We start from the raw sequence: 26229 nt of genomic DNA, 5'->3' as shown, positions 1-26229 counted from the left end.
ATATTGAGAGGCTCGAATTCACCAAGAATACCAATAAAGATAGCAAAGATGGTCCAGAAGGCATCACCAACAAATTAAATCAAGCAGGCAAAGCTAACAAATTCAAAATGTAAGTCTCACTGAAATATATCAGATTAAGATTTCAATTAATCAGAATGTAGTTTTTGATTAACCTCTTTCATACGAAAATCCTTGGTTTCAACCCTTTATGTTGAATGTCCATCTAAAATTCAAGTACAACTTCCATCCCTAAGCGAGTGTCTGAAAATTATTGCTGCAATATGTGGAATTCATAATAGTTCAAGAAACTCTGTCTTTGGGCAACATATAAATTTAAATAGAAATAATCTATTTTATACAAAAATTCCAATGACTTAAAGCTGAACGTTCTAAAGTTATACTACTCCTCACTTAGAAGTTTTTATGTAGAAATTTGATGTTTAGACTTTTCTCTGAAATCAAATTCCTTTTACTTATGGTCACCAATCACAACCAATACAACACTGTTCAACCAGATTCTCCCTGAGTCATATATAACCACAAAGACAGAACCCTGAACTTGGAATAAAACCTGAATTCTCCTCAGTTCTAACTATCAAAAAGAATGACAGAGTAGGGCTGGCTCTGTGGCCGAGTGGTTAAGTTCACGCGCTCCACTGTGGCGGCCCAGGATTCGGATCCTGGGCGCGGACATGGCACCACTCATCAGGCCACATTGAGGCGGCATCCCACATCCCACAACTAGAAGGACCTGCAACTAAGATATACAACTGTGTACGGGGGCGTTTGGGGAGATAAAGCAGAAAAAAAAAAGATTGGCAACCGCTGTTAGCCCAGGTGCCAATCTTTAAAAAAAAAAAAAGAATGACAGAGTAGATGATATCTGGGTACTTTAATATTATACTTTATTACTTTATAATAAATACATATTCTACATATTCTTTTCAAAATGTCAAATGTTTAATTTTTACAGTGAGAAACATATTTCCAAGTAAATCTTATATACTCGAGAGACATACATATATGGATTTTTTAGACACAGTTAGGTATCAAAAAAGTATAAAATTTACCTTTTAAATAAATCTGGTCATTGGTTTAGAATACACAGCTTTCAATCACTAAAAAAAGATGTCATTTTTCTAAAGATATTCATTGTGTTTTCCAAACTGGTAAGCTTAATTCAGAAACAAGTAAGCATCACTTGCTTTCTATACTTTAGTCTACGCAATTTTTTTTTTCATTTTTTAGGAGAGTTTTATTCATTCATCGATCCAATATTTACAGGGGCCAGAGGGATCAGGCTGTGCTCAGGGCAGAGAGAGGCAGCTGCCATGCCTGCCAGCCATCCCCTGCCCCCTACCCAGGTCACTATGTAGTCTACCTAACCTTGTCTGGATACATTAGAAAACAGGGTAAAAGGCCTTTAAACTGTCAAACCCAAATTCCAATCTCTAGCTCATTCCCTTATTCCACATAAATTTTTTGAAGTGAAAAAAGCATTTAGGACATAATTTAATCTTCATTTCATCTTAAGCAATTTGTAACCACCATTCTTGAGTATTAATTTCAACTGTGCTATAGCATAGGTGTGAGAGTGTTGGTTTAAAAATGTACTGAAGGTATTTCAGTGCCCAGGACACCCTCTGGAAGCACCTCATTTTTTTAAAACTGAATCCCTACTATTCATTCACTCTTTCAAATGCTAGATAAATTGGATGCTCACCTCACACTTAACAGGCAGAAGCAGGGAGATTAGGCATAGAAAAAAGGAATAAAATACTTGTCTCTACCAAGACGGTCTTGTCTCTACTAAGCTCACTATCTTGTGAAGGAGGAAAGAATTACAACTTTACATGCCTTATACACTGAGTGACTAAAACAGCAGCAAGGGAATCAAATTACATTTGAGTCCTGTGCTGAGTATTAATGGCTAAACATGGGCTTTCTAAGCAGATACATTCAAAAAGAACTATTTTTCCAGAAAACATTGTTTGCTAATTAGTTTAACTCCAATCAGTAGTCGTCTTACTGAACTTAAGCATGCAAATACAAATAGTATCACTTATTAAGAATCTATGAAGCATACAAAACATTCTCAATAACTGAAATATACTTCTTCAGTTCCAAAACTAACTTTTAAAAATTACATTATTTTCTTGATTCATGTTTGTTTCAATCTAATTTTATATCACCTTACTATAAGAACAGCAATGGATTGGGGTTCTAGCCCTAGCTCAGCCCCAATTAGCTTTATGACTTTAAATAAGTCATGTAATTGTTCTAGACCCAATTTATTTGCAAAATAATAAGGTGAGAGCAGATGAATTCTAAGGTCTGTAAATTTAAGATTGTAGGGCTCTAGGCATGCAAGAAATTCAAAATGAGCCTCTACCTTGGTCAAAACATTTATATTAAAGAAGAAAGTAATAAATTTTAGACCTTAAACCAAAACTTCAAGATGTAATTTTACAATAATACCTATGCTTTACCCTATATTTATAAAAGTCTGAGTCCTAAGTACAGAAATGTTTCTTATAAATAACTATAGTGCAAACAAAACTACACCCAACAACCTACAAGATTCAGGAAACAAAAGAGGGAAACAGAAGTGTTCCAAATTTTACTGCTCCTTATAGTACTAATTAAATCATTTTTTCACATACATCATTTGAACTGCTAAATAAAACAATTCTGATTACTGTGCAATGTAATATCCCCTCAACACTAACACTCACCAAAAGAACACCATTACTGCACAGCAGATTTAAAAGGCACAATTCCTGTAAGACTACCCCTGAAATTACCAGATGTCTTCCAGAATTAGGTTACCAACCCAAAATTTAATGGAAATGAATTCAAACTAGAATCTACATTAGTAGAACATGACCACCAATTATTATATCAAACAGTAAGAGCCTCTGCCAAAACAATAAAATCTAATTAACTTATAACTCCGCTAATTTCAAATCTGTGATATTTAATGGCCAGGGCTAGGTTAAAGATCACTTTTATTTAATAAATACTTTCTCAAGAGCAAAAGAGAACAGAATACTTATATTCACCATTGTCTCATCACACAAGAGACTATCTTCTTGAACTTTCACCTAAGAAGAAACTATTTACATTTGTTATATAAATATATACACACATATATATGTATTACTCCTATCTGATCAAGAATGTTTAGCAAAGATGAGCACAAATATATTATTATATAATTGCTTTTGAATTATTCTATAATTCATACTTTTAATTTACACAGGCTTTTATATTAAAGAAAATTAGTGGGATTTAACTACATTTATGTTTTGTTTCAAGCATATAATTTTACTTCCATTAACAAAAATACTTAAAATCTGTGACTTGCCTGATCAAACTGGGTAACTTCTTGGCCAGAAGGAATCTGTAGTCCCCAAAGTCTATACTTTTTGGCAACACTAGAAAATTGCAGATCCAAAGGAATCTCAACTATATCAGATCGATTTAGAATTTCAGTATTTCCATAGTCAATGTATCTCACTAGACACTAGGAAAAAATGAAACAAATACTAATACTGAACTTAGATTAAACATCTCCAAAGACACCACCAATTTGCTTTCTCTTAATTACCTATAAATCAAGATAGCATTTTACCTCAAATGGACAATATGCATTCAGAAACAAGAGCTCCAGCAATATCCTCAAAATAAAGAAAATCACTGAGATCCCAGTGATTTCCATATTTAGTACTAGTTTAATACCAAACAGTACTATTTCCAACAGTACCGTTTCTCATTTTGGATTTTTTTTAAACTATTGGTATTTAAATAAACATAAATCAATTACGCTTATCAATCTTCCTTTGATAAAATGAAACCCACTCCAGCTATTAGACCTTGGAAATGATTCAAATTCACCCTTACCTCCAGCTCTATATCTGCTTAAAAGTAAGAAAGAGAAATAGTTTATCACAAGGTCAAAAGCCATCTTGTTCCTTAATTTAAAAAGTTAAAGCCAAACCAAAAGCAAATGCAAAATATCATCACCAGTTGTCAAATTGTGGGGAAAAGGTCTATTAGAAAGATCTATTTCACCAAGATAAACCATTACCTATGACAGTAATAAATCATGAGATTAAAAAAAAAAAAAAGAGTTATTTGGACCCATTACTCAAATTATTTCATCTTATCATCTCCTCATTATACCAGGGAAAGTGTTTACAAAATATATAGATTATAAAATATTTTAAGTTCACAGAAGCAGATATAGAAGAAAACAATAAAAGAAAGCCTACAGAGATGCTTTCACACAGCCTGAAAAGTGCAAGTGCCACCAAACAGCTATTCAGAATCTCATCTCTCCATATCCCCTTAAAAATCTCCCATAAGTTCACAATGCAAAAAAATAAAATATCTTTAGATATTTACAAAGAAAATTCATCACAATTAGGCATGAGAAAGTGGCAGGCCAAACTTCATTATTAACAATATGCACATCAACTAAGTAAAAGATACAGAACTTCATGATCAATCAAATATTCTTTTCCTACTCAATCTTAATAGAAGGAACTTTTAAAAGTTACTCAGCAAGAGCCAAACGTAATTATTAAGAACTGAGGTACAAAGAAGCAACTCGTCACCAAAAATAATCCACAAATTATGTAATCTGAAGAACCTAGGGAGACTATATGACAACTTAAATTCAGAACAATATTCCCCTGAATTTGATCTAGATTTCCTAAAGAATTCATTTCTTTTTTGTTCACCTGGGAAAAAAACACATTTAAACCAATTAATCAATTCATTGAACTAGATTTTATTACTTTGAATAAGCAATGAAGGACTAAATAAGCATCCAATTTTGAAACCAGAATATTCATCAAGGCAAAAAAACTGAACACTTGTTCCTACCTTTTCATCACTGATGATTTTCAGTACTTTGCATCTGTACCAGCATTTATCTTCAGAAAATAATCCACCATAAATCTACAAAGAGAAAAAGAAAGTAAAACTGTTTGGCATTTTAATAAATCAAAGCATACAAAGCAGAATAATGCTTAGTATTTATTAAGCACTTACTGTAAGTTAATAAGTACATATATTTAATAATTTATTTTATTCTCACAACAACCCTACGAGACAGGTACTTTGTTTTCACCATTGTATACCCAAACTCATAAGCTAGTAAGCAGCAGAACCAGGATTCAAACTCAGGCAATCTGACTCTGGAGTCCATTATGCTATTCTGCCTCTCCAAAAAAAATAAAGGGAAGAGGAAAGACAGAGACAAAAGAAAATTCAAAAAAAAGGTACAAGCATCAAAGACTTGAGAAATCATGCTATTTTAATGTCTGAAAACATATCTGGCACAATTAAATGTTCTCTTTTTTGCCTTTTATTTTTTATTTGTTTTTCTTTTAATTTATTTTATTGAAGTCACAATTGTTCTTAAAACATAAACATGCCAAGTACATGCCATTTAAGTCTAGTTTTCAACTCTGGGGGGGAATCCATATGTCCTACCACACAAAAAAGACTTTTGTATATTTTATTTTATATATAAGGACTTTAGTGCATTAGTGAATAAAGTTATATTAGATAACATCCTTAATACTGAACTTTCATTTATTTTAAATTTACATTTCAATTTAATTATGTTTAATCAAAGAACAAAGAGGAAAATTTACATACTTTAAGTCAACTTCTCAACATCAGCACTACTGACATTTACTCTTGGAGGAGGGAGCTGTCCTCTGTCCTGTGCCTTGCAGGATGTTCAGCAGCATTCTCCCTGGTCTCTATCTACAAGATGCCAGTAGTAACCCCTCCAGTTGTGAAACCAAAAATGTCTTCAGACATTGCCAAATGTCTCCTGGGAGTGGGAGTGGAGGGTACAATATCATCCCACTTTAATCATACCACTTTAATTTAACCACTTTATTTATTTATTTAGAGGAAGATTAGCCCTGAGCTAACATCTGCTGCCAATCCTCTTCTTTTTGCTGAGGAAGACTGGCCCTGAGCTAACATGCGTGCCCATCTTCCTCTACTTTATATGTGGGGTGCCTGCCACAGCATGGCTTGCTAAGTGGTGCGATGTCCACACCCAGGGTCCGAACCGGTGAATCCTGGGCTGCCAAAGCTGATCGTGTGCACTTAACTGCTGCGCCACTGGGCTGGCCCCTAATTTAACCACTTTAAATCATACATTCTCAGAGCTTCCGGGTTGGTAAACACATGGAGATATGGGGACAGTGGTGCACCTGGAGAGGGCATGAAAGCTCTGAATCCTTTCCCATATACCTTTCCCTATGCATCTCTTCAATCTGGCTGTTCCTGAATTATATCCCTTTATAATAAACTGATACTCCAGGGTCATCCCTCAGAGATTAAGCCCAGGCCACTGTCACCCCTCAAAGACAGAGCCTGGGCCGGAGTTTGACGAGCAAAACACCATGACTGAAGAGCTACTGAAAGCAGCTGCATCCCTGGAAACGTTGTCTGAGTATGTGAAAAAGGACTCCAAGATATGCCTGGCATTTACTGGAAATGTCTGTTTAAAGATATGTGATTTAGGAGCATCATGGCGAGAGAGCTCTACCAGTGATCTCTCCCCTACATGATACAATGAAAAAGACATTCATAGTCCAACAGAGGACATCCACACAACACAAAAGACATCTGAGAGAACCACGCAGCCATACATCGGAGGGAGGAGAGGCTGGAGTCCCCCTTGGAGGAGGTGGAACCAGGTAAGAGAAAACTTCACTCCTTCCCCAAAGGACTGCAATGTGGAACTGCACGTGGCCTCTGAGAGGGAAGGAAGTGGGTGGGAGGGCCTGTGAGTGGGAACATCAAACATCCCCGAGGTCCCTCACAAGCTAGGGGAAAGACCCCTACTGAGGTGAAAGGTATCACAGGGGTGACTTCATCAAGGCAACACCTTAGGAGAGCAGACAGCAAGGGGAGAGCGAGTAAGCCCATGAGAGCGCACAGAGGAAAGTACCCCTCCCCGCAACTGCCCAGCGCCAGCTCCAGCGCCTGGGATCCCAGCACAACAAGCGGCCTCAGAATACACAGCTCTTGACCTCCACCCAGTGGTAATAGGTAGTAATGGCGATCAGCAATACCAGGATTGGGGCAGGTCTGGTAGCAGAGCAGTTAAGTTGGCACATTATGCTTCAGTGGCCCAGGGTTCGCTGGTTCGGATCCCGGGTGTGGGCATGGCACCACTTGGCAAGCCATGCTGCGGCAGGCGTCTCACATATAAAGTGGAGGAAGATGGGCACAGATGTTAGCTCAGGGCCAGCCTTCTTCAGCAAAAAGAGGAGGATTGGCAGCAGATGTTAGCTCAGGGCTAATCTTCCTCAAAAAAAATAAAAATAATAATACCAGGATGCAAAAAAACAGTGTCATGACCTCTAGCAGTATCAAAAACTGTATTAAATCTCCAGACCAGAGAGGAGATGACAAGTACCAGAAATCAGTCCTGAAGACACAGAAATATGTAATCTAAATGACAGAGAATTCAAAATAGCTATCATCAAAAAACTCAACGAGTTAAAAGGGAATTTAGAAAAACAATTCAATGAGTTCAAGAGCTACTTCACAAAAGAGACTGAAACTATAAAGAAGAACCAATCAGAAATATGGAGATGAAAGACACAATCGATGAGACAAAACATATGGATTCTCTGAATACTCAAGCAGACATCATAGAGGAGAAAATCAGCATAACTGAGGATAGACATATTGAAATGCTCCAGATAAAGGAGGAGAGAGAACTAAGACTAAAAAGAAATGAAGAAAGTCTCTGAGAAATATCTGACTCAACTAGGAAATGCAACATAAGAATTATAGGTATTCAAGAGGCAGAAAGGAAGGAGAATGGAGCAGAAAGCTTGTTCAAGGAAATAATAGCACAGAACTTCCCCAACCTGGGGAAGGAGATGGAAATCCATGTGAAAGAGACTACCAGATCTCCTAAATATGCCAATGTAAAAAGACTTACTGCAAGGCATATAGTAATGAAACTTGCAAAAGTGAATGACAAAGAAAAAACTGCTAAGGGCAGCAAGGCAGAAGAAAATAACCTACAAAGGAATCCCTATCAGGCGTTCAGCAGATTTCTCTGCAGAAACTTTACAGGCTAGGAGAGACAGGAATGACACATTCAAATCTTTGAAGGACAAAAACTTTCAGCCAAGAATACTCCATCCCTCAAAAATATCCTTCAGATATGATGGAGAAATAAAAACTTTGCCAGATAAACAAAAGCTAAGGGAGTTTGTAGCCATAAGACCTAGCCCCCCAATGAGAAATCCTCAAGAAGGCCCTCATACCTAAAAAAAACAATGAGAGAAAGGGATTATGAAACACAGAGTAAGGAGACAAACAGGTAGACAAATCAGAAAATTGTAGCTATACATCAGAACAAGTTAGCAAATAGTCAAGTAAAACAGTAAAGATAAAGGGAACGAAAACACCAAAAACAAAAATAATCTTGTCATTTTTTTTTTAGGAAGATTAGCCCTGAGCTAACTACTGCCAGTCCTCCTCCTTTTGCTGAGGAAGCCTGGCCTTGAGCTAACATCCGTGCCCATCTTCCTCTACTTCATATGTGGGATGCCTATCACAGCATGGCGTGCCAAGCGGTGCCATGTCCACACCCGGGATCCAAACTGGTGAATCCTGGGCCACCGAGAAGTGGAACATGCAAACTTAACTGCTGTGCCACTGGGTCAGCCCCTAATCTTGTCATTTTAACCACAAATTCACAAGATGAAATAAGATGTGACAAAAACAACTTAGGAGGGGAAAGGAAGGAGAATGAATGAGTTTCGTCTAAGGAAATAAGAGGCCATCAGAAAATGGATTATCTTATCTACAAGATTTGGCATACAAACCCCATGGTAACCACTAAACAATAAAGCAGAACAGACACACAAATAATAAATAAGGAGAAAACAAAGAAGCCCAAAATAAAAAAACTACATAACTCAATTGGTGGACCGAAATACACGGGATGAGAAACAGGAAATACAGGAGAACCAGTAAACAAGTGATAAAATGGCAGCAGGAAGGCCTCACATATCGATAACCACTCTAAAAGTAAATGGATTGAATTCTCCAATAAAAGGACACAGAGTGGCGAGATGGGTTAAAGAACAAGACCCAACAATATGCTGCCTCCAGGAAATGCATCTCAGCTCCAATTATAAACACAGGCTCAGAATGAAGGGATGGAAGACAATACTCCAAGCTAATGGCAAACAAAAGAAAGCAGGTCTCGCAATACTTATATCAGACAAAGTAGACTTCAAGATAAGACACGTAAAAAGAGGCAAAGAGGGGCAGTATATAATGATCACATGGACACTCCACCAAGAAGACATAACACACATACCTACGCATCCCACAAAGGAGCACCAAAGTACATAAAGCAACTATTAACAAACCTAAAAGGAGATATTAATAACAACACAGTAATAGCAGGGGACCTCAACATTCCACACACATCAATGGATAGATCATCCAGACAGAAAATCAACAAGGAAACAGCAGAATTAAATGAAAAGCTAGACCAGTTGGACTTGATAGACATATATAGAACACTCCATACAAAAACAGCAGAATACACATTCTTCTCAAGCACACAGAGAACATTCTTAAGGATAGACCATATGTTGTTGGGGAACATATGTTGGTAAACAAGGCAATCCTCAATAAATTTAAGAAGATTGAAATGATAACAAGTATCTTTTCTGATTCCAATGGTATGAAGCTAGAAATTAATTACAAGAAAAAAGCTGAGAAAGGGACAAATATGTGGAGACTAAACAACATGCTATTGAACAACCAATGGATCACTGAAGAAATTAAAGGAGAAATCAAAAAATATCTGGAGACAAATGAAAATGAAAACGTTATCATATCAACTCATATGAGATGCAGCAAAAGAGGTACTAAAAGGGAAATTCATTGTAATGCAAGCATACCTTAACAAACAAGAAAAATCCCAAATAAGCAATCTCAAACTACACCTAACTGAATTAGAAAAACAAAGCCCAAAGTCAGGAAAAGGAGAGAAATAATAAACCCCAGAGCAGAAATAAATGCAACTGAAACACAAAAGGCAGTAGAAAGGATCAACGAAACAAAGAGCTGGTTCTTTGAGAAGATAAACAAAATTGACAAACTCCTAGCCAGACTTACAAAGAAAACGAGAGAAAGCTCAGATAAACAAAATTAGAAATGAAAGAGGAGAAATAACAATGGATACTACAGAAATACAAAGGATTGTAAGAGAATACTACAAAAAGCTATATGCCAACAAAATGGACAATCTAGAAGAAATGGATAAATTCGTAGATGCTTACAACCTCCCAAAGCTGAATCAAGAAGAAATAGATAATCTGAATAGACCAATCACAAGTATTGAAACAATAATCAAAAGCACCCCAAAACAATAAAGCCCAGGACCAGAGCGCTTCCCTGAAGAATTCCACCAAACTTTCAGAGAGGATTTAATACCTATCCTTTTCAAGCTATTCCAAAAGATTAATGAAGATGGAACACTTCTTAACACATTCTACAAGGCCAACATCACTCTGATACCAAAGACTGACAAGGACAACACAAAAAAGGAAAACTACAGGCCAATATCACTGATGAACACCAATGCAAAAATCTTCAAAAAAATACTGGCAACCCGAATACAACAATACAGCAAAAAGATCATATATCATCATCAAGTGGGATTCATACCAGGGACACAGGGATGGCTCAACATCCACAAGTCAATCAATGTGATACACCACATTAACAAAATGAGCAATAAAAACCACATGATCACCTCAACAGATAAAGAGAAAGCATTTGACAAGATCCAACAGTCATTTATGATGAAAACTCTTAACAAAATGGGTATAGAAAGAAAGTCCCTTAACATAATAAAGGCCATATACGACAAACCCACAGCCAACATCATATTCAACGGGGAAAAACTGAATGCCATCCCTCTGAGAACAGGAATAATACAAGGATGCCCACTATCACCACTCTTATTCAACACAGTATTGGAGATTTTGGCCAGAGCAGTTAGGCAAGAGAAAGAATAAAAGGAATTCAAATAGGGAGTGAAGAAGTGAAACTCTCACTGTTTACAGCCAACATGATCTTATATACAGAAAACACTAAAGAATCCATCAGAAAACTATTAGAAATAATTAACTACAGTAAAATTGCAGGGTACAAAATCAACTTACAAAAATCAGTTGCATTTCTATACTCTAATAAGGAACTTACAGAAAGAGAACTCAAGAATACAACTCCATTTACAATTGCAACAGAAAGAATAAAATATCTAGGAATAAATTTAACCAAGGAGGTGAAGGACTTATACAAGGAAAACTATAAGACATTATTGAAAGAAATAGATAATGACATAAAGAGATGGAAAGAAATTCCATGCACATTGATTGGAAGAATAAAGATAGTTAAAATGTCCATACTACTCAAAGCAATCTACAAATTCAATGCAATCCCAATCAGAATTCCAATGACATTCTTCACGGAAACAGAAGAAAGAATTCTAAAATTCATATGGGGCAAGCAAAGACCCCAAATTGCTAAAGCAATCCTGAGAAAAAAGAACAAATCTGGAGGCATCACAATCCCTGACTTCAAAATGTACTACAAAGCCATAGTAATCAAAACAGCATGGTACTGGTATAAAAACAGGCACACAGATCCATGGAACAGAACTGAAAGCCCAGAAATAAAACCACACATCTACAGACAGCTAATCTTTGACAAACGTGCCAAGAACATACAGTGGAGAAAAGACAGTCTCATCAATAAACAGCGTTGGGAAATCTGGACAATCACTTGCAAAAGAATGAAAGTACACCATTCTCTCATGCCATACACAAAAATAAACTCAAAATGGATCAAAGACTTGAAGATATGTCCTGAAACCATAAAACTCCTGGAAGATGATATAGGTAGTACACTCTTTGACATCAAACTTAAAAGGATCTTTTCAAATACCATGTCTTCTCAGACATGGGAAACAAAAGAAAAAATAAACAAGTAGGACTTCATCAGACTAAAAAGTTTCTGCAAGGCTAAAGAAGCTAGGATCAAAACAAAGAGACAACCCACCAATTGGGAGAAAATATTTGCAAATCATATATCCAACAAGAGGTTAATCTCCATAACATATAAGGAACTGACATAACTGAACAACAAAAAACAAACAGCCCAATCAAAAAATGGGTAGAGGAGATGAACAGACATTTTTCCAAAGAAGATATGCAGATGGCCAATAAGCACATGAAAAGATGTTCAACATCACTAATCATCAGGGAAATGCAAATCAAAACTACACTAAGATACCACCTTACACCCATTAAAATGGCTATAATCACTAAGACTAAAACTGACAAATGTTGGAGAGGGTGTGGAGAAAAGGGAACCCTCATATACTGCGAGTGGGAATGCAAACTGGTGCAGCCACTATGCAAAACAGTATGGAGATTCCTCAAAAAACTAAAAGTAGAAATACCATATGACCCAACTATCCCACTACTGGGTATCTAGCCAAACAACTTGACATAAACAATCCAAAGTGATACATGTACCCCTATGTTCATTGCAGCATTGTTCACAACAGCCAAGACATGGAAGCAACCTAAGTGCCCTCTGACCAATAATTGGATAAAGATGATGTGGTATATATATATACAACGGAATCCTACTCAGTCATAAAAAAAGACAAAATCATCCCATTTGCAACAACATGGATGGACCTGGAGGGTATTACGCTAAACGAAATAAGCCAGACTGAGAAAGACAAACACCACATGATTTCACTCATATGTGGAATATACACAAACACATGGATAAAGAAAACAGTTCAGTGGTTACCAGGGGAAGGGGGGGAAGGGCGTGAGCACAGGGGGTGAAGTGGAGCACTTATGTGGTGACAGACAAGAAATAATGTACAAATGAAATTTCACAATGATGTAAACTACTATGAACTCAGTAAAAACAATTTTAAAAAGAATTAGGATATTTAAAATTTTTCTGAATATGTGAAATACTTGAGGTCTGCCATTACTAGAAATTTAAAACTAGGAGGCAGCTATTCAGCTAGCAATTATTTCTATGAATCTTGTACTGCTCTCCATTATGTTACTGCAGATGCATAACTTGGATGGCAGCTAAACAAATCCACTTACAGAATGCTGGACACTGAGTTACTGAAGTTCTTTCCATCATCTCAAGGTGGAGTAGGGCCCTCTGTCTTCTAGTAGCCAAAAGCCATCCTGTCCTATGACCTTAGAACTGTCAGCTGTTGGGATGCCAAAAATCCCCAAAGCGAACACAAGCTCAATACTTGATCCAAACTGTCTATTGGAGACATTTCAATGGACACCAGAGTGAGACATGAAGAGTAAAGTGTGGGACAAAGCAAACAGACCACAGATCCTACTAGAAACATTTTTAATTGGATTAAGTAATTGTAATGGTTTATATTAACATTGAATTTTTATTTTGAATTTGTTTTCTCATATTGCCAGACAAAGCAAGTAAGTAATTGTATTTACGTGTTTAGGAATCAAGATGTTTACTATAAGAGAAAAGGAGATACAAGCAGAGAATCTAGGATTTCAGAAGGAACACTGTCCTGTTAGAACTGGACTGGAAATAGCAACATGAACTTGTATCTTTAAATGAAAAATTATTTTAAAAATGCATCTTTTCTAGCTTTGTCCACTGAAAGGGACAGAGGGTCCCCATAATGCACCCTAGTGCCAAGATTCTGGTCTACAATACCATTTTTCCAATAAAAGGAACCAAGGTTTTCTGGAGAAAAGGCCAATCCCACATCTTGGACAGAACAGTACAAAACGAGCCTAGAACACTTCTTTGTGCTAGAAAGCAAGAGATGTTTGAAGATTAATGGAGCCAATGAGACTTGGGAAGTAATCTAAAAGGGGCCCCTTCTAGCCAAAATTGAGACAATTTGAACATCCAAGGAGAATACTGGCTGAAGCTGGCTGACACAGAGTAAAGCTGAGAAGTCATGGGTCTGTAATGATACACACAAAAAAGTTAAGGTATTCTAAAAATAACCAAATAGGACAGATTATATTTCTTTTAATACTTGTTACTCAATCACGTTGTTATCACTGATTCATTTATGATACAGTTAAAGAACAAAGAAACTAGTAAATGAATAAACCAAAAAAAAGATATGTGATTTAGCAAAGACCGTTTATGCAGACCAGAAGGAGATGCTGGAGTTCTGGCAGTTTGTACTTGCCAGACCCTGAGAAGATGGAGGTTCTTGGTACTGTGCCTAATTTCCCTTGCCGGGCACCTGAAAAACAACTGGTCCTCTTGATTGGGGAACATGGAGCTGTTTTTTTGCCTTTGAGGAGGAAGATTACTACACAGTTGCCAGTGATGTGGAAGACTTCATTAACATTGGCCTCCATGAATTTGGCCAAAGGTTTACAAGTTGGAGGAGCCCTCAGAATCAAAGAGCAAAGAAGAGTTGATGAAGAACCCATATATAAAGAAGTTGAGGGAGGACACCAAGAACTTTGTCAAGAGTACATCCAATGAAATGAATCATCATTTGAATATCCTTTGGTCAAAGTGATTCCTGGCTTACAGCTGGCAAACCCCTGGAATTCCCTGAATTGTGTATGATCATTAGGACTCAGGGCGGGGGAATTCTAGACAGTTTCACATGAAAAATCTGTTATCACATACATAGAGAAAGTAAGTTAAAATTGGAACAAAAAAATCATACATTCTCAATGGGGGAAATATTATCCCTGAGGGAGTGAATACTAGTTCTTGAGGGGTGGGGGGGAATCTTAGATATTATAATGGTTCATAGCCCTCCACAGTTCAACCCTACTTGATAACATAAACAGATATACAGTATATCTGTGGTGTTAAAATGTTTTGGGAGGAGGAGACCCATTAGACAAAAAAATGCCTTCGAAGGGCATAATGAAAAAAAGGTTGAGGAACACTGCTTCAAGTGATAGAGTATAAAATTAATTTTAAGTGTATTACTATGAATTAGGACAAATTCACAGATTTTTTAAAGCAAAAGGAATATACTTGGGGCCACCCCCATGGCCGAGTGGTTAAGTTCGCGTGCTCCGCTGTGGCAGCCCAGGGTTTCACTGGTTCGGATCCTGGGTGCAGACATGGCACCGCTCATCAGGCCATGCTCAGGTGGCGTCCCACATACCACAACTAGAAGGACCCACAACTAAAATATACAACTATATACTGGGAGGACTTGGGAAGAAAAAGCAGGGGGAAAAAAAGGAAGATTGGCAACAGTTGTTAGCTCAGGTGCCAATCTTTTAAAAAAAAGGAATATACAGCATGAAATGTAAAAATCCTCAAAGTACAAATCAATTCAGATACACAGATGGATGTCTGACAAAGCAAATGCTACAAAGGATAGTTGTGTTCAATTAGCACTTAACTCTGGTTCCCTTAGCTAGCATTCAACAACTGCAGGGCAAGAGAGAGCATAATGGCATGGTACCCTCTCCCAACCATCTTACTTAATTTTTCAGCAAGCAAACCACTTTAGTAGCAAAAATAGCTGATAATCAACAGTCCTATCCAATTTCAAACTCTGGAAAAGGTCACATTATCTTTAGTTAAGACTTTGTAATACTATACCAATATCATTAACAATTCAATATAAGGCAAGAGACAGAAGTGGCACGTGACTGCAACTCTGCCTAGGGAGTGGGTAGTGATACTTGTACCCAAGAATAGAGCTGGGACCAAACCAACTTGAGGAATCTGAAGTTCTTGACTCTGTTAGTGTGAATAATCACAACAACCATCATAAACACAAGTCTATCCCAAATAGATATATTTGTCTTTGGAACATAGTCAGAACTATGGATTCACTCCCACTCTGCCTGGTCCAATCTTCTCCTCTCACAACTCCACTATTCATAGCCCATGACCTGCCTACATTGTTAGAGGGAGAGAACCACTCAATCACTAAAGAAAATTTACAAAATATCCATTCATGGACAATCAGAGGTGGCTGAGTAATTATTTATAATGAGAAGTCTATTATTGAAACTAGTTTGAATTTTTTGCAAAGCAAGTAATTTATTTTGCATTTAAAACAGGAAAAGCAGGTATGTCTTAATTTATAACACTATTAAACACAGTCATAGACTACAAGGATGCTTAAAAAAAAAACCCTAAAAACTTTATAAATTGCATTCCTTATCCATTCTGATGCTTAGCTCCAAGCTACATTCCTTCCTTGTTTCTAAATTTCTTTTTACATTTTTCTATTTGCCATTGGGGTTTTAATTATTTTAAAATAAAACTAATAGAGGCACATTATTAAAAGAAAATCAAAGTATATCAAAAAAGGTTGCGAGTCAGACTTCCTTCCCAACACTCTTCAACATGCACCTCCTTAATTTTACATTTACACTAATTTTACATATACACTAGAATATATGCTTATGGTTTATTTACACAAATGGGCTCATTTTACATACACTATTTTGTACCTAATTTCATATCAAAATACAGAGATCTACCTCTCTCACTTAATCAGGGCTTGGAGCTGGGTGAGGCAAGTAAGGTACTGACGACGCAAAATTTGGAGAGGCACTCACTCTGAGGCACCAACACTGCACTTGCATTAATGCCTCCTTAAATTTTGCACTTACCTTACTCTTACCCTAGTATCAGCCCTGAAAATGATTAGTTAGTATTCTAAAATAAGAATCTTCCACAATTCAGTAATTATTCCAATATAGGGTAGAAGGTAACAGTTAAGGAGCTGGGCTCTATGACTCCAAATACTTGATCCACCATTAACTAGCTGTTGACTTTCATAGTTATCCTAGATGTGCCTTGATTTCAAAAAAAAAAGTATGAAATAACATCTGCCTCATAGGGTTGCTATGAGGATTAAATGAGTCAGTACAGGCAAAGTGCTTAGAATACTGCCTCACAGAGGCTAAGAATCAATAAACACTAGCTATCATTATTATTATTATTACTACTACTACTATTACTACTGTAATATATTGAAGGATATTTAGTTAACCCGTACTTGTGCCTATTACAAATAGTCGTGCACCACCTAACAACATTTCAGTCAATGACAGACTGCATATATGACGGTGGTCCCATAAAATTAGTGCCATATAGCCTAGGTGCGCAGTAGGCTATACTATCTAGGTTTGTGTAAGTACACTCTATGATGTATGCACGACGACGAAATTGCCTAACAACGCATTTCTCAGAACATATTCTCATCATTGAGCAACGCATGACTGAAAATGCTGCAATGAACATTTTTTTACAAACATCTTTGTGTACTTATAAAAATGTCCAAAGGGTAAATTCCTGGCCTGAGAAATTGATGCATCCAAGATTATAGGCATTTATCATTTTGAAAAAGATGGTTAACACTCAAATACAGTCACCTGATTTAAAACAAAGATTCCAATACAATGCAATAAAGAAAGAATGATCCTTTCAATAAATGGTGCTGGCATAATTGGATACCTACATGGAAAAAAATTAAATTTGACCTCTACTTCACATCATAATGAAAAATTTACTGAAGGCAAACCGTAGCCCTCAATGCAAAAGGCAAAAGCTTCTAGGGGGGGAAACATAGGAGAATATATTCATGATGATGGGGTGAGTAAAAAGGTCTTAAATAGGAAACAGAAAGCACATACCAAAAAAGAAAAAAAAATTAATATATTAGACTTCAAATGATATCCATTCCCTTAAGTAGGGAAGCCATAGACTAGAAGACGACATTAGCAACACACATATAAGACAAAGATTCATATCCAGAATACACAAAGAATACAGAACTTCCTAAAAATCAATCAAGACAACCTTGAAAATGAGGAAAAGATGTGAACAAGCAATTCATAAAAGAGGATATCCAAATGGCAAATAAAACTATGAAAACATGCTCAAGCTCAGTACTCATCAGGAACATGAAATTAAAATCACAAAATAACACTACACCCCCACCAAAACAGCTAAAATTAAAAAGACTGACAACGCAAAGAGTTGGTTACGGACATGGAAGAACTGAACTTTCATACATTCTTGGTAAGGACGCAAACCGGTTCAACACTTTTGCCAAACTGGCCACTATCTACTAAAGTGAAATGTGCCTACTCTGTGACTTAGCAATTCTACTCCTAGGTATATATTCAAAAGAAATAATACATCCAGCAGAAGGCTTGTTTAAAGATTTCACAGTAGTTTCATTCACAGCAGCCAAAACCCACAAACAATCTAAATGCCCATCAAAGAGGAACAGAGAAATTGTGGTATATTTATACAATAAAATATCACATAGCTTGAAACAGAACAAACTACAAATACAGAAATACACACAATAATATGGATGAATCTCAGAAATTACACTAAACAAAAGCAGCCAGATATTATAAATGAGTACATACTGTATGATATAAGAACAGGCAAATGAATCTATGGTGATAGAAGTCAGAATAATGATTACCTCTATTAGAGGAACTACTAACCAAGAGTTAACTGAGAAGGGGCCTGAGGGAATTTCCTGGGATGACAGAACTGTATCTTGATTTGGGTGGTGATTACATAGACGCATACATATGTAAAAATTCATCAAGCTGTACACTTAGGAGATACACACTTTACTGTATTTAAGTTATACCTCAATAAAAAAAAGAAAAAAAAAGATCAAACTGTTCTACATAAAGATTTTTTCTGAATCAGTATCAAAGGCAAGGATTCTATTTTGTTCACCATTGAATACTCAATGCTTAACACAGTGCCTAGCACATACCAGATGGTCCATAAGTATTTTTGGAAGAATACATTTATTATGACTAGTTTATACAAATTCTAAAAATTTGCTTCTTCCTTTCAAATACAGCAAATAGTCCAAAAACTATAAAATCTAAGACATAAGAAAGCTAAGAGGAGAGATGGAATGATTATGTCCAAGAATATGGCTCACCTTCTTTGGATCAAGATTCCCAAAAACTGAATTGGCATGGGGACAAACTTCAGACAGTGAGCAACCAATCTTCATAATATCCTGATTTCTACTGATACTCTAGAAGAACACATATAAGATTCAGTAAAATACTATTTGACAGAGTTACACAATTGAGGGTTCTACAAAACATAACACTTAAAAAAAACTTTAAAGCATAAGAAATTAAATCCAATTCTTATGTGACTATTTTTTCATAATTTAAGTTCTTTATAAGAAATGGAACTAGGATATAGAAAATGTTTACTTTCTAATGAGTTCAAATTACTTGGAATTCAAACTAAGATACCAAATATTATTAAATCATTGGAAGAGGTAACTTTAAACAACTGTCTCTGGATTTTACTTTAGATCAAATTCTGATCGCTCAAATGGATAGCATATTTTAGTCAAACAACATGGGTCTTCTCATGTATTTGTTGCTGTGTAAAGGAAACAGATGTAAAAACAATTTCAAAATGCATATGTTCCTCCATACACATACTGTAATCTAGTTAGTAAATTCATTTCTCACGGGGCATGGGTTAACCACTTTAAAACTCCTTTAGGTATATACTAGGATTGAACAAATAAGTAAATATATTGTAGCTAATGAGAGCAGTGAGAGAGAAATTACAAATAAGGCAGGCAGGCTAGAATACACCTGCAGTATTAGATTAGAATTGGAAGCTATCAGTATGAACCCATAGTATGTACATGTATGTGCTTGCACCTGAGTGTGTAAATGCACAAGTTTGTGTGTATATATGCAAATGAAAGACACACAGAGAGAGAAATACAGATGTGTGGTTTTTTATACATATATATTTTTTTTTTCTAGCTCTGTCTGCTGAGAGGATCTAGAAGCAGTAACACTCCAGTAGCAATAAGCACACCTAGTGCCCAGATCTTGACTTCTAAACACCATTCTCCAATAAAAGGAACTTGGGTTCCTTGGGATGTGATTGATTCCAGAGCTAGGAAAGGGAAATAACAGATGACCCTGGAACATGTGGTGGTGCCAGAAAATAAAGAAATGCTCAAAAAAAGAATGGGGACATGTATAAAGGACACAGTAGCCAATGTGAACAATCTCCTAATGTCCAAAGCTGGAACAATTTAAACAAAATAAATAATGATAGTATTGGATATAACCCATGGAATAAACATCCATGAGTCAATATTAATACAAATAATTGAATAAATAAATGTGGGAGAAGAGACAGCTCTTCCTTACAGAAGAATCCAATTAATAAATGTGTAAGGAATGAGGGGACTAGAAAATCATCATCACAGTAATAAATAATAAAATTTTGGAGTGAAGAGTTGAAGAGAAACAAGATTACATAGTCTCAATGTATCTCCCTCTAAAACATATATTAATTACAAAAGGAAAAACTAACTTTACAGTGAAGAAACCTGTTACCACCTTAATCAAGTGGATCAAGGTTAACATCATCAATAATGAGATATGTCAACATCATGAATCTCCAATACGGTGTGCTGAAAAGGACACAACATCACTTCTGTGGTATTACTGTCAATCTATTTATGAGAAATCGCCAAACAAATCCAAACTGACAGATACTCTAAAAAATAACTGACCAGTACTCATTAAAATGTCAAAGTCATGAAAGACAAGGATAAATAAACCAACTATCAACGGCTGGAGGAGACTAAGTCTATATGACAACTAAATACAATGTGGGATCCTGAATTGGATCCTGGAACAGACAGAAGACAATGAGAAAACTGGTGAAATTTCAATAAGGATTGCAGTTAATAGTACTGTACCATTGTTAATTTCCTGGCTTTGATAACTGCACTATAGTTATGTAAAACGTTAGCATTAAGGGAAGCTGGGTGAAGGGTATAAAGAAAGTCTCTGTACTCATTTTACAACTTTAAGTCTAAAGTTATTTCAAAACAAACAGTTAAATATATATGTTCTTTAAAAATACATCAACAAAATATTCAGTAAGGCTAGAAAGAACATGATTATCTCTAACGATTGAAAAGAAACTCTGAAAGAGCAGTTCCAAGAACACCATGATGAATATCAGTATCACTATGCAGTAAAAAGGGGAGCTGAATTTAAACTGACCCCAAGACATATTAGAAGCAGCCTTTGTGAATAAACCCCTGGAATTAAGACTAACTTCAGAATATACCAAAATATTCTACATAATTAGCTTTGTTGCTATATGGACTAAAACAGATGAAAGTTCTTTCTCTCAAATAAAGGTAGAGGTCAAATACTTAAGATTCCTTCAGCTGCCACTCATCCAACTGGGCCTACCAATAATTCTGAACGGTATTCATGTAAGCGGCTTATATAGCAGAAACCCATAGTGGCGGAGAAAGAGAGAATATACGTGAGTAGATCTACATCTTGACCTGCCTGCACACATTTCAAAATTTTTATTTACTCTTCATCTACATCCCATGCCAAACCCAATCAAATTTTACAATTTGCTTCGTGAAATAATCATTCAATTCATATGGATGCCATTAGTAGTTTTAACTCTCAATCTTTTCATTCATTCAAGACTTGTTTCCTAACTGTTTCAAAAGTGTTCCAATTTCTACAGGAGCCTCAACTTCATGGTTCAAATCAGAGGTTGGCAAATTATGGCTCTGCCACCTGTTTTGGTAAATAAAGTTTTAAAGGATCACAGTTACATCTATTTGTTTATGTACTGTCTACGTCTGCCTTTGCACTACAATGGCAGAATTGATAGAGTTCAACGGTCGTGAAAAAAACTATATGGCCCACAAACCTTAGAATATTTACTATCTAATCTTTTACAGAAAAAGTTTGCTGACTCCTAGTTTAAAATCACAGCTCCACATTCAACAAACAACTTCACAGAAGGGTCAATCAAAATCATAATTTAGAGCTGCACTGACCAATACAATATCCAATATCCACTTGAATGTGGCTAGTAGGATTTAAAATGTGCTCTAAGTCTAAAATACACACCAAATTTCAAAAACTTAATATGAAAAAAGAAAAATAAAATATCTTGCTAATATATTTGTGCTGATTACATTTTGAAATGATATTTTGGATATATTGAGCTGAATAAAATACATTCATTAAAATTTATTTCACCTGTTTCTTTTTACTTTTTTATGTGTCTGCTAAATTTTAGATTATGTAACTCACATTACATTTCTACTGGACAGCACTGGTCTAGAAATCTTATTTAAGCTAATAAATGTTGTTCCTATATAATGAGCTTAAACATATCATCCAACCTGGGACACTGTTGAGAGTGACACAGGTGCAATTAATAAGAGATAATGGGCATAGAACCAGAGTATGTGGGCACCCTTTAAAGATATGTGCATAAGCAGAGACACAAATTCGTCACAAGTTTTGTATGAATATCACCTTTCTACAATGTTTTCTATATTGAATTAAGAACCCTGGGCTAATCATACTCTTCTACAGCTTTTCTTCTCATAAATTCTATTTTCCACATTGCCAATTCATTCCCACAAAAAGAAGTTCTCATACTGTAGGAACTATAGAGAAATGTCATTCTCTTCCCTCACATATCACAAGTAGTTCACAAAATTAAACATTTGTAATTGTGTGCATTAGAGGGATTCACCTTCTTAAATCCTGGAACATAAGCACTTTGGAGCTTTGCTTTGTATTTATTTTAAACTGAGTAAACTTATCTGACTTGAAGCCTGCCAACAGAAAATTAGAAATGTTCCATTAGTGCTTTCAATTTTATGATAAGAAAGATATTGTATCTCAAATTTAAAATTAAGCCATTAGAAAAAATGACTGAGATGCAAAAATTTAGTATCTTTCAAGAAACAATCTTATAAAAGACCCCTAGAGGGAGCCATAACCTCACAAATACAACAGTTTCTCAGAATCTTCAGTAATTTAAGCAGCTTAGACCACTCGTGTTAAACTGAGAGTAATTCTGAAACCACGATTACAATCATACTGTTCTCTTTTTCCTCTACTTTAACTCAGTGTATTATGAGCATACTACTCACGTAAAGTCCCAGCTATAGCCATTTGTCTTCCAATAATGCATTGTGTTAAATATCGTTCAATAAAAATTAGCATTGAGAATGACAATGATACACATATTCCAGGGTTTTTATTTTTGTTCTTGTTAGAGGACCTGGGTTAGTGAAGGAAGAAGTAGCAGAGGAAATCAACTAGGCTGCTATTTACCTGGGCCCAAAATGTTACTGCATCTTCCACATGACTTCCAACCACATCTTCGACTAAAACCAAATCACAATGCAAAGAAAATTAGAAATTAATCAAGATCATCTAGCTCTTACATCCAAAAATAATTTTTAGTGTCAGTACCTTTATTGTAATGTGTATCTTCATCCATTTGCACAATTCCTGGAAAACTAAAACAATTCAATACCTTGAATTAGGTTCTAACAATCTGTTCATTAACAGTGAATAAAGATTAAACCACAGAATGTCCAAATTCCTACAAGTATGTCTTGTCCTAAATAAAGTTATCAAAATTCAAACTCTACATTAAAAACAACCTCAAAGATATCTTCTTCAATAACTAATTTCCTTATTTGAGTATACTACACTTTGCAATTTCATCATATACAATCTCTACCTTTGAAATTATCTCTTTAGCCAAACTTTTGCAAACTGACACTGAAGTGGATAATTCATGTACATTTTCATCAGCTACACAAATCAATACTTCTGAACAATGTGCATATTCTTTTAACGTTACTGATGTCCTCTCAAAACAAGAGTAGGGTTTCCATAATTTAAAACAAAAAGAAACACTACAGATATAATATATAGAACAAACACTTCAGACTGGTAATCAATTCTATTTAAAAGGCACAGTGGTTACTGCTTTTGAAGATAACCTGCAATTAAAGACTGCGAAATAAATCAAATTTTGCCCATTAGTGCAAAATAATTTTCATTACATATACTTTCCCAGATGCAAAATATTTCAAAATAAATGTCTAGTTCATAATTTTATACTTAATACTCTAGAATATTGCACGTCACATACATAAATATTAGTTCATTGAAGGAAACTGAAAATGTAGAATTTTCTTAAGAGCTTTAAAAGTTATCTAAAAACATCACTATACTAAAGTTTCAAATGCTCTCTCAATTATGAAAAGAGAATAGTTAACTCTGCCTCACAGGAGGAAAAAAAGATCATTAAAAATATACTTAACTTTATTCTTCTGATTTTTGTTACTGCTTAAAGAAATTTTTTTCACACATACTAAGAAGCATCAAAACATCTTCAAAACAAGACTTCTTCCTCCAATACTGGTCCAAAAGTAACTTTTAAATTGAGCAAAAAACTGTAAAACCAAGTTGGTATCTGTTTAGGGAGACTATATTTCTCTGGAAGACATTGACTTAAATTCAGTAAAAATAAAAATGTTTACTTTAGGAATCCCAAAACACATTCTAAGAAGTTATTTCTAGAATAGCTTTAAAATCTCATACTAAAAGGAGCCCAAAAGACTTTTCCCGGAAGGACCACGAAGGAACTGACGCTACACTGACTTTCTGCAAAACCGCATTACCAAATGGCGCTTCCAAGTCTCCGATTCACCGCAAGAATTTGGACTAAGTGAGTCTAGGTGGCTGCTTGACACCTACTTCCTAAGGGGCTTTGGCGTTTAAGTGGCACAGAATTTGAGAGAAGAGAGAATTCCAGCCACCACAGGCCCGCGTGTTGTCCCCGTCTTCACGGAGAACACTGAGGCCCGAGCTCTCCGCAGGCCGGTTTCGCCCCCCGGGGCCTCACTCAGAGCCTGGGGGCCCGTCCCCCTCGGGAGTAGACGCCCGGCTCGAAGGCCAAGGAAGGCCGAGAAATGGCCTCACTCCATCCTTGGAAACCTAGTGTTGGAAATACGGTATTTCAAGCGGCCACCATCGAACCTACCAAAACGACTACTACTGACCTCACACTTTCCGCCTCAGAAGCTCTAGAAAAGTGTCCCTGGCCCCACATGCTGGGCCCTCGGCCCTCTAACCGCCACCGCGGCTCACCGTTAGCCCGCCGTCGCGCACGTGCAGACTTACCGCGCATGCCTCGGCCGCTCGGGCTCCACACTGCGCTTGCGCGCACGTCGCTGCGCCAGCATCTGGTCTTGACTGGAGCTGCCGCGTCACTCGCGTGGCTGCCAGAGCCTGGGGCGTGAGGTGGGGCGCGCTGGGCGGGGCCACGCACACGGAGAGCAGCGTTCAGAGACGTGAAGGGCGGGGTTCCCCTGCGTTTGCGAGGAATGGCCAATAACCGGCTCCTTTTGCATGGCTTCAAATAATGACGTGAGATAGCGGCGTGGGTTGCGTGGTCTTTCCTAATTTTTTCACTCTCATTTAAACTTTGAAACAGCCAAATTAGAAGAATCTCAACTTTTTTTACAAGATGGAAAGGAGAAAAATGACTTTGGTAAATGAAAATGTGGTTTTTCACATTGGTAGCTTTACAAGCATTTCTCAGGCCAACTTTGGTATCAGATCTCTTGTGTTGCAGCTTTTTGACAACCTTAGGGGGGAAAAATTAATATACCTTAGCTGTCAGGTTATATGCTGATATCACACTTTGTGGCAACCTTGCACAGCAGTTGAAAATTATCTCCATTAGTTTTTGACAACTTGATTGAAGTATAATTAACACAATAAACTACAGGTATTTAAAAAATGCCAAGTTTGATGAGTGAACATATGTATACACTCTTGAAATTATTTGCACAATCAACATTCATTTCCTCACCCCCTAAAAGTTTCTTCATGCCCCTTTATGATACTTGGCCCCCCCACCTACCTCAAGTGACATATTCTGCTTTCTATTAGTTTGCATTTTCTAGAATTTGATGTTAATGAAATTAGTATGTACATTTTGTCTTGTTTCTTTCACCAATTATTTTGAGATTTGTCCATTTTATCATTGTATCAATAGCTTGTTGCTCTTTATTGATGAGTACTATTCTGTTGCATGAATATAACACAATTTATCTAACTTTTGATAGACATTTGGAGTTTCCAGTTTGGGACTGTTCAAATAAAAGTCTGTGAACAGTCAGGTGAAATTCTTTGTATACATATACTTTCATTTCTCTTGGGTTAATACCTAGGAGTAGAATGGCTTGGTCATATAGTTGTGTGTGTTTAACTT

General features: G+C 36.3%; 1 protein-coding gene across 22 annotated transcripts in view; it reads right to left on the bottom strand.

The window, feature by feature from the left end:
- STK31 (serine/threonine kinase 31) overlaps positions 1 to 25281 on the bottom strand; it is a 117555-nt gene extending 92274 nt beyond the window's left edge. For 2 of the 22 annotated variants that reach the window (XM_023638721.2, XM_070264139.1), the window contains exons 1-7: positions 25013 to 25140; positions 23409 to 23455; positions 23268 to 23320; positions 22681 to 22762; positions 19043 to 19141; positions 4891 to 4965; positions 3368 to 3526 (exon numbers count right to left, since the gene is read on the bottom strand). In XM_023638721.2, coding sequence (XP_023494489.1) covers positions 3368 to 3526; positions 4891 to 4965; positions 19043 to 19117 — 309 coding nt within the window. In that variant the 5' untranslated portion in view covers positions 19118 to 19141; positions 22681 to 22762; positions 23268 to 23320; positions 23409 to 23455; positions 25013 to 25140. Of the gene's footprint in view, positions 1 to 3367; positions 3527 to 4890; positions 4966 to 19042; positions 19142 to 22680; positions 22763 to 23267; positions 23321 to 23408; positions 23473 to 24271; positions 24404 to 25012 lie in introns of all 22 variants that reach the window. The other 20 variants (XM_070264136.1, XM_070264141.1, XM_070264129.1 and 17 more) reach the window with 18 other exon arrangements.
- Between the last annotated feature and the right edge of the window lie 948 nt (positions 25282 to 26229).

Source organism: Equus caballus, chromosome 4, assembly GCF_041296265.1.
Source record: "Equus caballus isolate H_3958 breed thoroughbred chromosome 4, TB-T2T, whole genome shotgun sequence".
Taxonomy (NCBI): domain Eukaryota; kingdom Metazoa; phylum Chordata; class Mammalia; order Perissodactyla; family Equidae; genus Equus; species Equus caballus.
This window is presented reverse-complemented; position numbering and strand designations above follow the sequence as displayed.